Source organism: Zonotrichia leucophrys, unplaced genomic scaffold, assembly GCF_028769735.1.
Source record: "Zonotrichia leucophrys gambelii isolate GWCS_2022_RI unplaced genomic scaffold, RI_Zleu_2.0 Scaffold_226_81349, whole genome shotgun sequence".
Taxonomy (NCBI): domain Eukaryota; kingdom Metazoa; phylum Chordata; class Aves; order Passeriformes; family Passerellidae; genus Zonotrichia; species Zonotrichia leucophrys.
Window position 1 is genome coordinate 67,890 of NW_026992431.1, and position 13,460 is coordinate 81,349.

Sequence of the window (13,460 nt, forward strand, 5' to 3'; positions counted from 1 at the left end):
TTCCCACATTCCTGAAGGAAAAAAACCCCAAATTTGGGATGGGAAAAGTGAAATTCTGGCACAAAAAAATTCCCCCCAAAATTCCAAGAAAATCCCAATAAAAATTCTCCAAGAAATCCCCCCCAAATAAAAAAATCAAAATTAAATTTTTAAAAATCCTCCCAAAGTTCAAGAAAAAAAATTTTAACATCCTAAAAAAAAACCCCACAAAATCCCAAAAATATCCAAAAATATTCCTAAAAAATGACCCCAAAAAACCCCAACCCCACCCAAAAAAAGTCCCAAAAAATCCCCCAAAACCCAAGAAAAAATAAAAAAACCCAAGAACAAAAAAACCCCGAAAATCAAAAATTGTCCCAAAAAATCCCAAATGAAATCCCCCAAAAAAAACCCAAAAATTCCCCACAAAATCCCAAGAAAATCCCCAAAAAATGAACAAAAAAAAATCCCAAAATATCCCAAGAAAATCCCAAATACATCCAAAATAAACCTCAAAATTCCCAAGAAAACCCTAAAAAAAACCCAAATAAATCCCAAGAAAATCCTAAAAAAAATCCCCAAATAAATCCCCAAAAATCCTAAAAAAAAATCCCAAATACATCCCCAAAAAATGCCCCAAAAATGCCCCAAAAAATCCCAAGAAAAATCCTAAAAAAATCCCAAATAAACCCCAAAAATTCCCCAAAAAAATCCTCAAAAAATCCCAAATAAATCCCAAAAATCCCAAGAAAATCCCCTAAAAATCCCAAGAAAATCCTAAAAAAAAATCCCAAATAAATCCCAAAAAATGCCCCAAAAATCCCAAAAAAATCCTCAAAAAATCCCAAATAAATCCCAAAAAAATCCCCAAATAAATCCCAAAAATCCCAAGAAAATCCTAAGAAAAATCTCAAATAAATCCCAAAAAACACCCAAATTTCCGGGGAATTCCAACTCTGGAAAAAAGGGGAATTTTGGGGGGATCTTGGGGGGTCTCAAATCAGCCAGAAAATCCCAAAAAATCAAAAAAAAATTGGGGAAAATTCCAAGGAAAATTGGGAATCTTGGGAAGGGGGGACCCCAAAATTTGGGGAGGGGTCTCCCCCTAAATTTGGGGGTGGTCTCTGCTAAATCCCCCCCAAATTGGGGATGGTCTCTCCCGAGTCCTCACAATTTTGGGGGAGTCTCCCCTCAGAATCCCCCCCAAAATGGGGGTGGTATCACCTTTGAGTCCCCCCCAAATTGGGGATGGTCTCTTCCAAGTCCCCTCCATTTGGGGAGGGTCTCCCCCAAGTCCACTCAAATTGAGGGGGGGTCCTCACCTCTAAACCCCCCCAAATTGGGGATGGTCTCCCCCGAGGCCTCACAATTTTGGGGGTGGTCTCCCCCCAAATTGGGGGTGGTCTCTCCTCAGAATCCCCCCCAATTTGGGGGTGGTATCGCCCCAAATTGGGAGTGGTCTTCCCTCAGAATCCCCCCCCTAAATTAGGGGTGGTCTCGCCCCCAAATTGGGGCTGGTCTCCCCTCAGAATCCCCCCCAAATTGGGGATGGTCTCTCCCAAGTCCCCCCAGATTTGGGATGATCTCCCCTCAGAATCCCCTCTAAATTGGGGATGGTCTCCCCCTCTGAGCCCCCCCCAAATTGGGGGTGGTATCACCTTTGAGCCCCCCACAAACTGGGGATGGTCTCTCCCAAGTCTCACCTCTAAGCCCCCCTAAATTGGGGGTGGTCTCTCCTCAGAATCCCCCCCTAAATTAGGAGTGGTCTCGCCCCCTATATTTGGGGGTGGTCCCCCCTCAAAACCCCCAAATCCTGTTGGTCTCACCCCCAAATTGGGGAGGGTCTCCCTTCTAAGCCCCCCCAAATTGGGGTTGGTCTGACCTCTATGCCCCCCAATTTTGGGGGTGGTCTCCCCTCTAAGTCCCTCCAAATTGGGGGTGGTATCACCCCCAAATTGGAGGTGGTGTCCCCTCAGAATCCCCCCCAAAATGGGGGTGGGATCACCTTTGAGTCCCCCTAAATTCGGGGTGGTATCACCTTTGAGTTCCCCTAAATTGGGGGTGGTCTCTCCCAAGTCCCCCCAAAAATGGGGGTGGTCTCCCCTCAGAATGCCCCTCAAATTGGGGATGGTCTCGCCCCAAATTGGGGGGGCTCTCCCCTCAGAGTCCCGTCCAAATTGGGGGGGGTCTCACCTCTAAGCCCCCCTAAATTGGAGGTGGTCTCCCCTCCAAACCCCCCCAAATTGGGGATGGTGTCGCCCCAAATTGGGGATGGTCTCTCCCCTAAACCCCCCCTAATTGGGGGTGGTATAACCCCAAATTGGGGGCAGTCTCCCCTCTGAGCTCCCCCAAATTGGGGGTGGTCTCCCCTCAGAATCTCCCCCAAATTGGGGGTGGTCTCTCCCAAGTCCCCCCAAATCTGGGATGATCTCCCCTCAGAATCCCCCCCAAACTGGGGGTGGTATCACCTTTGAGTCACCCCTAAACTGGGGATGGTCTCTCCCAAGTCCCCCCAAATCAGGGATGGTCTCACCCCCAAATTGGGGGTGGTCTCCCCTCAGAATCCCCTCTAAATTGGAGGTGGTTTCCCCTCAGAATCCCCCCAAACTGGGGGTGGTCTTGCCCCCACATAAGGGGTGGTCTCCCCTCAGAATCCCCCCCAAATTGGGGATGGTCTCCCCCGAGTCCTCACAATTTTGGGGGTGGTCTCCCCTCAGAATGCCCCCAAACTGGGGATGGTCTCGTCCCAAATTAGAGGGGCTCTCCCCTCAGAGTCCCCCCCAAATTGGGGGTGGTCTCCCCTCCAAGACCCCCCCCCAATTTTGGGGGCCCCCCCCTCTCCCCTCCCGGTGGTCTCTCCCCTCACAGCCCCCCATGAATGGGCGGCGGAACCATTGAGAACGGACGGATGGAGGGGGGGGTCTTATCCCCCCCCCCTCCCCACACGGGGGGTGGTCTCTCCCGGGCCCCCCTCACGGGGCCGTCCGTCCCCCCCCCACCCGGGGGCCATGGGCCGGCCCGGCGGGCGCGCGGCGGGCGGGGGTGGGGCGGCCCATTGTTCTTCTGGGGGGGGGGGAGGTGGTGGTGGGGGGGGTTTTTCCAAAGAGAAAAAAGGCGGCGATGGTGGCGCTGAGAGTGAGGGAGGAGGAAAAGATTTTCCTTCTTACCGGAGAAACAGACGCGGCGGCGGCGGCATCGGGCCGGGCCGGGGGCGGCGGGAGGCGGCGGCAGCGCCATGTCCGCGCTCTCGGGGCGGCGGCGGCGGGCGGGGCGAGGGCGGCGGGGGCCGCCGGGGCGGGCTCGGCCTGTAATGGCGGCGGCGCCTTCCTCCTCCTCTAACCCCCCCCCCACCCCTCAGCCCTCAGCCGCCTCCTCCTCCTCCTCCTCCTCCTCCTCCTCCTCTCTCCGCCTCCGCCTTCACGATCACGGAGGAGGAGGGGGGGGAATGGCGGGAGCGCGTGCGCGGCGGGAGGGGAGGGGCGGCACCGTGAGGGGAGCGGCGGGAGGGGCGGGGCTAAAGGAAGGGGCGGGGTTAAGGGGCGGGGCTTGGAGGAGAGCACTGGGAATATGGAGGGGGGGAACCGGGAATTTTTATGGGGAAAAGCGGGAATTTTATAGAAAAAAATGGGAATTTTATAGGAAAAAATGGGAATTTTGAGGGGGAAAAGCGGGAATTGTGAGGAGGGGAGGAAATAAAGACCAGAGGGAATTTTGGGCTGGGGGGAACCAATGGGAGGGGCCAGAAGAGCGGGGCGATTGGGGAGTGAGCGTGGTTTGGGGCGTGGCCTGGATGGGCGGGGGGCGCGGAATTTGGGGAAGGGGCGAAAAGCGGGATATGGAGGGGCGGGGTGGGGGGGGGGTGAGGGAATTCGGAGAGGGGGCGTGGCTAAGAGCGGTGTGGGCGGGGCTTCACCTCGGTGGAGGGGGCAATTTGGGGAGGGGGCTACAAATCTTCTTCTGATCCCTTTTTTTCATTCCGGGGTAGAAATTTGGGGAGGGGGCGCTGAGAAATTTGGGGAGGGGGCGCTGGGAATTTTGGGGAGGGGGGCGGGAATTTGAGGGAGGGGCGGGAAACGTGAGGGGGAAAGGGCGGGAACGGGAGGTGCCGCGCATGCGCAGTGCGGGCGGCACCGGGGCGCCCCCTGTTGGAAGCGGGAAGCGGCGGGGCCTGGCTCTGAGTGGGGGGGGGCGGAACCGGGAACGGAACCGGGAACGGAACCGGGAACGGAATCAGAACCGGGATCGGAACCGGGGGGGGCCTCGGGCCGGTACCGACATGGTGAGAAACCCTGAGGGCAGCGGTAACCGGGGGGACACGGGAACAGCGGGAATGGGAGAAGGGGAAGGAACCCGGGGGGGGGACCTCGGGCCTGGAGCGCTGTGAGGGGAGGGGGGGGGGGGACGGGGGTTCTGAGGGGGCGTTTAATTATTTTGGGGTTTTTATGAAGAGATTTTGGGATTTTTCACAATTTAGGGTCATTTTGAAGAGGATTTTGAGGAGTTCTGAGGGAAAGTTTAATATTTTTTGAGATGTTATGAGGAGATTTTGGGTTGTTTTGGGTTTTTTCCCAATTTAGGGTAATTCTGAGGGGGATTTTGAGGAGTTCTGAGGGGTTTTTAAATTAATTTTGGGATTTCATGAGGAGATTTGGGGTTTTTTTCCCAATTTAGGGTCATTTTGAGAGGTTCTGAGGGGAAGTTTAATTATTTTGGGGATTTTATGAGGAGATTTTGGGGTGTTTTGGGTTTACTTCCAATTTCGGGTCATTTTCGAGGGGGATCCTGAGAATTTCTGAGGGGTTTTTAATTATTTTTGGGGTTTTTATGAAGAGATTTTGGGATTTTTCCAAAATTTAGGGTCATTTTTGAGAGGTTCTGAGGGAAAGTTTAATTTTTTTGGAGATGTTATGAGGAGATTTTGGGGTGTTTTGGGTTTTTTTCTAATTTCGGGTCATTTTCGAGGGGGATCCTGAGAATTTCTGAGGGGTTTTTAATTATTTTTGGGATTTTATGAGGAGATTTTGGGGTGTTTTGGGTTTTTTTCCCAATTTAGGGTCATTTTGAGGAGGATTTTGAGGAGTTCTGAGGGGAAGTTTAATTATTTTGGGGATTTTATGAGGAGAATTTGGGGGTTTTCCTAATTTAGGGTCTTTTTGAGGAGTTCTGAGGTGGAGTTTATTTATTTTTGCGTTTTTATGAGGAAATTTTGGGGTGTTTTGGGTTTACTTCCAATTTAGGGTCATTTTTGAGGAGGATTTTGAGGAGTTCTGAGGGAAAGTTTAATTTTTTTTGAGATGCTATGAGGAGATTTTGGGGTGTTTTGGGTTTTTTCCCAATTTAGGGTCATTTTGAGGTGGATTTTGAGGAATTCTGAGGGGAATTTTAATTATTTTTATTTTTTTATGAGGAGATTTTGGGTTTTTTCCCAATTTTAGGGTCGCTTTAAAGGGGTTTTCTGAGGGGGATTTTAATTATTTTTGGGTTTTTATGAGGAGATTTTTGGCTGTTTTGGGGTTTTTTTCCAATTTAGGGTCATTTTTTAGGGATTCTGAAGGGGATTTTAATTATTTTCAGAATTTTATGAGGAGAATTTGGGGTCTTTTGGGGTTTTCTGCAATTTCAAGAGCAGAATTTTTCCCAATTTCTCCCAAATTTTAATCCTCTAAAAAATTCCATTTTCTCATGGAATTCTGGGGCAGAATTAATGACAAAAATTGGAATTTTAATGACGTAAAATGGGAATTTTAATGACAAAAAAAATCAAATTTTGGGGAAATAATTTCCCCAATTTCCCCCAAATTTTAACCCTTTATAAACTGAATTTTTAATGGAATTTCCTGTGCAAAATTAATGAAAAAATTCAAATTTTAATGGCAAAAAATGGGAATTTAATTACAAAAAAAAATCGAATTTTGGGAGAATACTTTTCCCAATTTAACCCTTTATAAACTGAATTTTTAATGGAATTTCCTGTGCAAAATTAATGAAAAATTTTGATTTTTGACGATGAAAAATTGGAATTTTAATTCCGAAAAAATTCAAATTTTGGGAGAATACTTTTCCCAATTTAACCCTTTATAAACTGAATTTTTTCTGGAATTTCAGATGCAAAATTAACGAAAAAATTCAAATTTTGATGACGAAAATTGGAATTTTAATTCCGAAAAAAATCGAATTTTGGGAGAATACTTTTCCCGATTTCCCCCAAACTTTAACCCTTTATAAACCGAATATTTTTTTGCAATTTCAGGTTCAAATTTAATGAAAAAATTTGAATTTTAATGACAAAAAATGGGAATTTAATTACAAAAAAAAATCAAATTTGGGGGAATAATTTTCCCAATTTCCCCCAAACTTTAACCCTTTATAAACTGAATTTTTTCTGGAATTTCTGGGGCAGATCTGGGCTTGTAACCCTCCTGGAAATAATGAAAAAATTGGATTTTTAATGGCGGTAAATTCAATTTTCGATACCAAAAAAAATCAAATTTTGGGGGAATAATTTCCCCGATTTCCCCCAAACTTTAACCCTTTATAAACTGAATTTTTAATGGAATTCCAGGTGCAAAATTAACGAAAAAATTCAAATTTTGACGACGAAAATTGGAATTTTAATTCCGAAAAAATTCAAACTTTGGGAGAATACTTTTCCCAATTTAACCCTTTATAAACTGAATTTTTAATGGATTTTTCGGTGCAAAATTAATGAAAAATTTTGATTTTTGATGACGAAAAATTGGAATTTTAATTCCGAAAAAAATCGAATTTTGGGAGAATAATTTTCCCAATTTCCCCCAAACTTTAACCCTTTATAAACTGAATTTTTTCTGGAATTTCTGGGGCAGATCCAGGCCTGTAACCCTCCCCGAATTAATGAAAATTTTTGATTTTTGACGACGAAAAATTGGAATTTTAATTCCGAAAAAATTCAAATTTTGGGAGAATACTTTTCCCAATTTAACCCTTTATAAACTGAATTTTTTTCTGGAATTTCAGATGCAAAATTAACGAAAAAATTCAAATTTTGACGACGAAAATTGGAATTTTAATCCCGAAAAAATTCAAATTTTGGGGGAATAAATTCCCCGATTTCCCCCAAACTTTAACCCTTTATAAACTGAATTTTTTCTGGAATTTTGGTGCAGATTAATGAAAAACCCTCCCCAAATTAATGAAAAAAAATCGATTTTTGACGACGAAAAATTGGAATTTTAATTCCGAAAAAATTCAAACTTTGGGAGAATACTTTTCCCAATTTAACCCTTTATAAATTGAATTTTTTTCTGAAATTTCTGGCGCAAAATTAATGAAAAAAATCGAATTTTAATGATAAAAAATCAGAATTTAATTCCAAAAAAATTCAGATTTTGTGAGAATAATTTTCCTGATTTCCCCCAAACTTTAGCCCTTTATAAACTGAACTTTTAATAGAATTTCTAGTGCAAAAATAACAAAAAAATTTGAATTTTAATGACAAAAAATGGGAATTTAATTACAAAAAAAAATCAAATTTTGGGGAAACAATTTCCTCGATTTCCCCCAAACTTTAACCCTTTATAAACCGAATTTTTAATGGATTTTTCGGTGCAAAATTAATGAAAAATTTTGATTTTTGATGACGAAAAATTGGAATTTTAATTCCGAAAAAAATCGAATTTTAGGAAAATAATTTTCCCAATTTCCCCCAAACTTTAACCCTTTATAAACTGAATTTTTTTCTGCAATTTCTGGTGCAAAATTAACGAAAAAATTCGAATTTTGACGACGAAAATTGGAATTTTAATTCCGAAAAAAATCGAATTTTAGGAAAATAATTTTCCCGATTTCCCCCAAACTTTAACCCTTTATAAACTGAATTTTTTCTGGAATTTCTGGCGCAAAATTAATGAAAAAATTCAAATTTTGATGACGAAAATTGGGAATTTTAATTATAAAAAAAATTCAAATTTTGGGGGAATAATTTTCCCGATTTCTCCCAAACTTTAACCCTTTATAAACTGAATTATTTCTGGAATTTCTGGGGCATATCCGGGCCTGTAACCCTCCTCGAATTAATGAAAAATCTGAATTTTAATGATGAAAAATTGGAATTTAATTACAAAAAAAAATCAAATTTTGGGAAATAATTTTCCCGATTTCCCCCACACCTTTAACCCTTTATAAACTGAATTTTTTCTGAAAATTCTGCTGCAAAAATAACAAAAAAATTTGAATTTTGACGACGAAAATTGGAATTTTAATTCCGAAAAAAATCGAATTTTAGGAAAGTAATTTTCCCGATTTCCTCCAAACTTTAACCGTTTATAAACTGAATTTTTTCTGGGATTTTGGGGCAGATTCGCTTCATCCTGATCCAGAACAGGGCTGGGAAATCTCCCATAATTCAGGATAAAATCAGAATTTAAATGAGAAAAAAATTGAAATTGTGATGATGAAAAATGGGAATTTAATTACAAAAAAAATCAAATTTTGGGGAATAATTTTCCCGATTTCCCCCAAACTTTAACCCTTTATAAACTGAATTTTTTCTGGAATTTTGGTGCAGATTAATGAAAAACCCTCCCTGAATTAATGAAAAAAATTGATTTTGGATGACAAAAAATTGGAATTTTAATTACAAAAAAAAATCAAATTTTGGGAGAATACTTTTCCCAATTTAACCCTTTATAAATTGATTTTTTTCTGGAATTTTTGGCGCAAAATTAATGAAAAAATTCAAATTTTAATGATAAAAAATGGGAATTTAATTACAAAAAAAAATCAAATTTTGGGAGAATACTTTTCCCAATTTAACCCTTTATAAACTGAATTTTTTCTGGAATTTCTGGGGCAGATCCAGGCTGGGAACCGTCCCCGAATTAATGAAAATTTTGATTTTTGACGACGAAAAATTGGAATTTTAATTCCAAAAAAAATCAAATTTTGGGGAAACAATTTTCCCGATTTCCCCCAAACTTTAACCCTTTATAAATTTAATTTTTTCTGGAATTTTGGGGCAGATTAATGAAAAACCCTCCCCAAATTAATGAAAAAGTCGCTTTTTGACAATGAAAAATTGGAATTTTAATTCCGAAAAAATTCAGATTTTGGGCGAATACTTTTCCCAATTTAACCCTTTATAAACTGAATTTTTTTCTGGAATTCCAGATGCAAAACTAATGAAAAAATTCAAATTTTGACGACGAAAATTGGAATTTTAATTCCGAAAAAAATCGAATTTCGGGAGAATACTTTCCCCAATTTCCCCAAACTTTAACCGTTTATAAACTGAATTTTTTCTGGGATTTTGGGGCAGATTCGCTTCATCCTGATCCAGAACAGGGCTGGGAAATCTCCCATAATTCAGGATAAAATCAGAATTTAAATGAGAAAAAAATTGAAATTTTGATGATGAAAAATTGGAATTTCAGTTACAAAAAAATTCAAACTTTGGAGAAATAATTTTCCCGATTTCCCCCAAACTTTAACCCTTTATAAACTGAATTATTTTATGAGTTTCTGGGGTAGATCCGGGCTTGTAACCCTCCCCGAATTAATGAAAAATTTTGATTTTTGACGACGAAAAATTGGAATTTTAATTCCGAAAAAAATCAAATTTTGGGAGAATACTTTTCCCAATTTAACCCTTTATAAACTGAATTTTTTTCTGCAATTTCAGGTGCAAAATTAACGAAAAAATTCAAATTTTGACGACGAAAATTGGAATTTTAATTCCGAAAAAAATCGAATTTTGGGGGAATAAATTCCCCAATTTCCCCCAAACTTTAACCCTTTATAAACCGAATATTTTTCTGCAATTTCAGGTGCAAAATTAATGAAAAAAATCGAATTTTAATGATAAAAAATGGGAATTTAATTACAAAAAAAAATCAAATTTTGGGGAATAATTTTCCCGATTTCCCCCAAACTTTAACCCTTTATAAACTGATTTTTTTCTGGAATTTCAGATGCAAAATTAACGAAAAAATTCAAATTTTGACGACGAAAATTGGAATTTTAATTCCGAAAAAAATCGAATTTTAGGAAAATAATTTTCCTGATTTCCCCCAAACTTTAACCCTTTATAAATTGAATTTTTTCTGGAATTTCTGGGGCAGATCCAGGCCTGTAACCCTCCCGGAATTAATGAAAAAAATGGAATTTTAATGACGAAAAATCCGATTTTCAATCCAAAAAAAATCGAATTTTGGGGAAATAATTTTCCCAATTTCCCACAAATTTTAACCCTTTATAAACTGATTTTTTTTCTGAAATTTCAGATGCAAAAATAACAAAAAAATTCAAATTTTGACGACGAAAATTGGAATTTTAATCCCGAAAAAATTCAAATTTTGGAGAATACTTTTCCCAATTTCCTCCAAACTTTAACCCTTTATAAATTGATTTTTTTTCTGGAATTTCAGGTGCAAATTTAATGAAAAAATTCGAATTTTAATGACAAAAAATGGGAATTTAATTACAAAAAAAAATCAAATTTGGGGGAACAATTTCCCCAATTTGCCCCAGACTTTAACCCTTTATAAACCGAATTTTTTTCTGGGATTTTGGGGCAGATCCAGGCTGGGAACCCTCCCCGAATTAATGAAAAATTTTGATTTTTGACGACGAAAAATTGGAATTTTAATTCCGAAAAAAATCAAATTTTGGGAGAATACTTTTCCCAATTTAACCCTTTATAAACTGAATTTTTTCTGAAATTTCAGATGCAAAATTAACGAAAAATTTCGAATTTTAATGACAAAAAATGGGAATTTAATTCCGAAAAAAATCGAATTTTGGGAAACAATTTTCTCGATTTCCCCCAAATTTTAACCCTTTATAAATTGAATTATTTCCTGAATTTCTGGTGCAGATTAATGAAAAACCCTCCCCAAATTAATGAAAAAAATTCAAATTTTGACGACGAAAATTGGAATTTTAATTCCGAAAAAATTCAAACTTTGGGAGAATACTTTTCCCAATTTAATCCTTTATAAACTGAATTTTTTCTGGAATTTCAGATGCAAAATTAACGAAAAAATTCGAATTTTGACGACGAAAATTGGAATTTTAATTCCGAAAAAATTCAAATTTTGGGGGAACAATTTCCCCGATTTTTCCCAAACTTTAACCCTTTATAAACTGAATATTTTTCTGGGATTTTGGGTCAGATTCGCTTCATCCTGATCCAGAACCGGCGGGCAAGACGCGCCTGGCCAAGTGGTACATGCAGTTCGACGATGACGAGAAGCAGAAGCTGATCGAGGAGGTTCACGCCGTGGTCACCGTCCGGGACGCCAAGCACACCAACTTCGTCGAGGTAACACCGAAAAATTCACATTTTTAACTCAGAATCGGCCTCCCAGTTTGGCCCAGTTTAACCCAGTTGGTTTCAGTTGCTCCCAGTTCATTCCCAGTTGGTTCCAGTTCATTCCACTTTGCCCCAGTTTGTCCCAGTTCATTCCCAGTTTGTCCCAGTTTGTCCCAGTCCCTCCCAGTAACTCCCAGTTTAACCCAGTTTGTCCCAGTTCCTCCCAGTTCATCCCAGTTCATCCCAGTTTGCTCCCAGTATAACCCAGTTTGTCCCAGTAACTCCCAGTTCATCCCAGTTTGTCCCAGTCGCTCCCAGTGGTTCCCAGTCCCTCCCAGTCCCTCCCAGTTCATCCCAGTCCCTCCCAGTTCATCCCAGTTGCTCCCAGTTCATCCCAGTTGCTCCCAGTTCATTCCCAGTTGGTTCCAGTTTGTCCCACTTTGCCCCAGTTTGTCCCAGTTCATCCCAGTCCCTCCCAGTTCATCCCAGTTTGTCCCAGTTGGTTCCAGTCCCTCCCAGTAACTCCCAGTTTAACCCAGTTGGTTCCAGTTGGTTCCAGTTCATCCCAGTTCATCCCAGTTGGTTCCAGTTGGTCCAGTTTGTCCCAGTTCATCCCAGTTCCCTCCCAGTTGCTCCCAGTGGTTCCCAGTGGTTCCCAGTTCATCCCAGTTTACCCCAGTTCACCCCAGTTTCTCCCAGTCGCTCCCAGTCGCTCCCAGTTCGTCCCAGTTGCTCCCAGTTCATCCCAGTTCACCCCAGTTTATCCCAGTTTGTCCCAGTTTGGTTCCAGTTTGTCCCAGTTCATCCCAGTTTGTCCCAGTTTATTCCCAGTTGGTTCCAGTTCATCCCAGTTTGTCCCAGTTGGTTCCAGTTTGTCCCAGTTCATTCCCAGTTGGTTCCAGTCACTCCCAGTAACTCCCAGTTTAACCCAGTTCATTCCCAGTTGGTTCCAGTTGGTTCCAATTGGTTCCAGTTTGTCCCAGTCCAGTTTGTCCCAGTTCATCCCAGTTGGTTCCAGTCCCTCCCAGTAACTCCCAGTTCACCCCAGTTTGTCCCAGTTTACCTCAGTTTGTCCCAGTTCACCCCAGTCCATCCCAGTTTGTCCCAGTTCACCCCAGTTTGTCCCAGTTCATTCCCAGTTCAACCCAGTTGGTTCCAGTCCCTCCCAGTAACTCCCAGTTTAACCCAGTTGGTTTCAGTTCACCCCAGTTTGTCCCAGTTTAACCCAGTTGGTTCCAGTTTGTCCCAGTTGGTTCCAGTTTAACCCAGTTGGTTCCAGTTTGTCCCAGTCCATCCCAGTCCCTCCCAGTTGCTCCCATTGGTTCCCAGTGGTTCCCAGGTCCTCCCAGTCTCTCCCATTGGTTTCCAGTGGTTCCCAGTCGCTCCCAGTTCATCCCAGTCCTTCCCAGTTCATCCCAGTCCCTCCCAGTTCCTCCCAGTTCATTCTCAGTTGGTTCCAATCCATCCCAGTTCATCCCAGTTCCCTCCCAGTTTAACCCAGTTGGTTCCAATTCGTTCCAGTTTGTCCCAGTAACTCCCAGTAACTCCCAGTTTAACCCAGTTGGTTCCAGTTGGTTCCAGTCCCTCCCAGTCCATCCCAGTTGCTCCCAGTTCATCCCAGTTTGTCCCAGTTGCTCCCAGTTCATCCCAGTTTGTCCCAGTCCCTCCCAGTCCCTCCCAGTCCATCCCAGTTTGTCCCAGTTCCACAACTTCACGATCCTTCACCATTGTTCCACCAGCCTCCAGTTCCTGCCCAGTCCCTCCCAGTTGCTCCCAGTTGCTCCCAGTTCCCTCCCAGTTAATCCCCCTGGTTCCCAGTGGTTCCCAGTCCCTCCCAGTAACTCCCAGTCCCTCCCAGTTAATCCCACTGGTTCCCAGTTGCTCCCAGTCCATCCCAGTTCCCCCCAGTTCCACCATTTCAAGATCATTTATTGATGTTACGTCAAACTCCAGTTGCTCCCAGTCCCTCCCAGTTCATCCCAGTCCCTCCCAGTCCATCCCAGTCCCTCCCAGTCCCTCCCAGTCCCTCCCAGTGTTCCCAGTTCCGCAATTTCAAGATCATTTATTGATGTTACGTCAAACTCCAGTTCATCCCGTCCCCCCCCAGTTTACCCCACACCCCTCCCGTTCCCCCCCTCCCTCCCATTGGGCCCTCCCCCCAAAAAACCCCCCCCCCCCCCCCCCCCCCCCC

The 13,460-nt window shown here is 42.5% G+C and overlaps 2 protein-coding genes across 2 annotated transcripts in view; one reads left to right on the forward strand and one right to left on the reverse strand.

The window, feature by feature from the left end:
• Positions 1–3,261, reverse strand: part of ARHGAP35 (Rho GTPase activating protein 35) — a 39,608-nt gene extending 36,347 nt beyond the window's left edge. Inside the window, exon 1 of the mRNA XM_064738231.1 lies at positions 3,147–3,261. The gene's annotated coding sequence lies outside the window, so the exon portion shown is untranslated. The remainder of the gene's footprint in view (positions 1–3,146) is intronic.
• LOC135461229 (circumsporozoite protein-like) lies at positions 3,100–13,345 on the forward strand. The gene is made up of 4 exons (XM_064738235.1): positions 3,100–3,286; positions 4,040–4,258; positions 11,130–11,278; positions 13,312–13,345. The coding sequence occupies exons 1-4, from the start codon at positions 3,100–3,102 to the stop codon at positions 13,336–13,338; spliced, it is 582 nt and encodes a 193-aa protein (XP_064594305.1). The 3' UTR covers positions 13,339–13,345.
• The last annotated feature ends 115 nt before the right edge of the window (positions 13,346–13,460 follow it).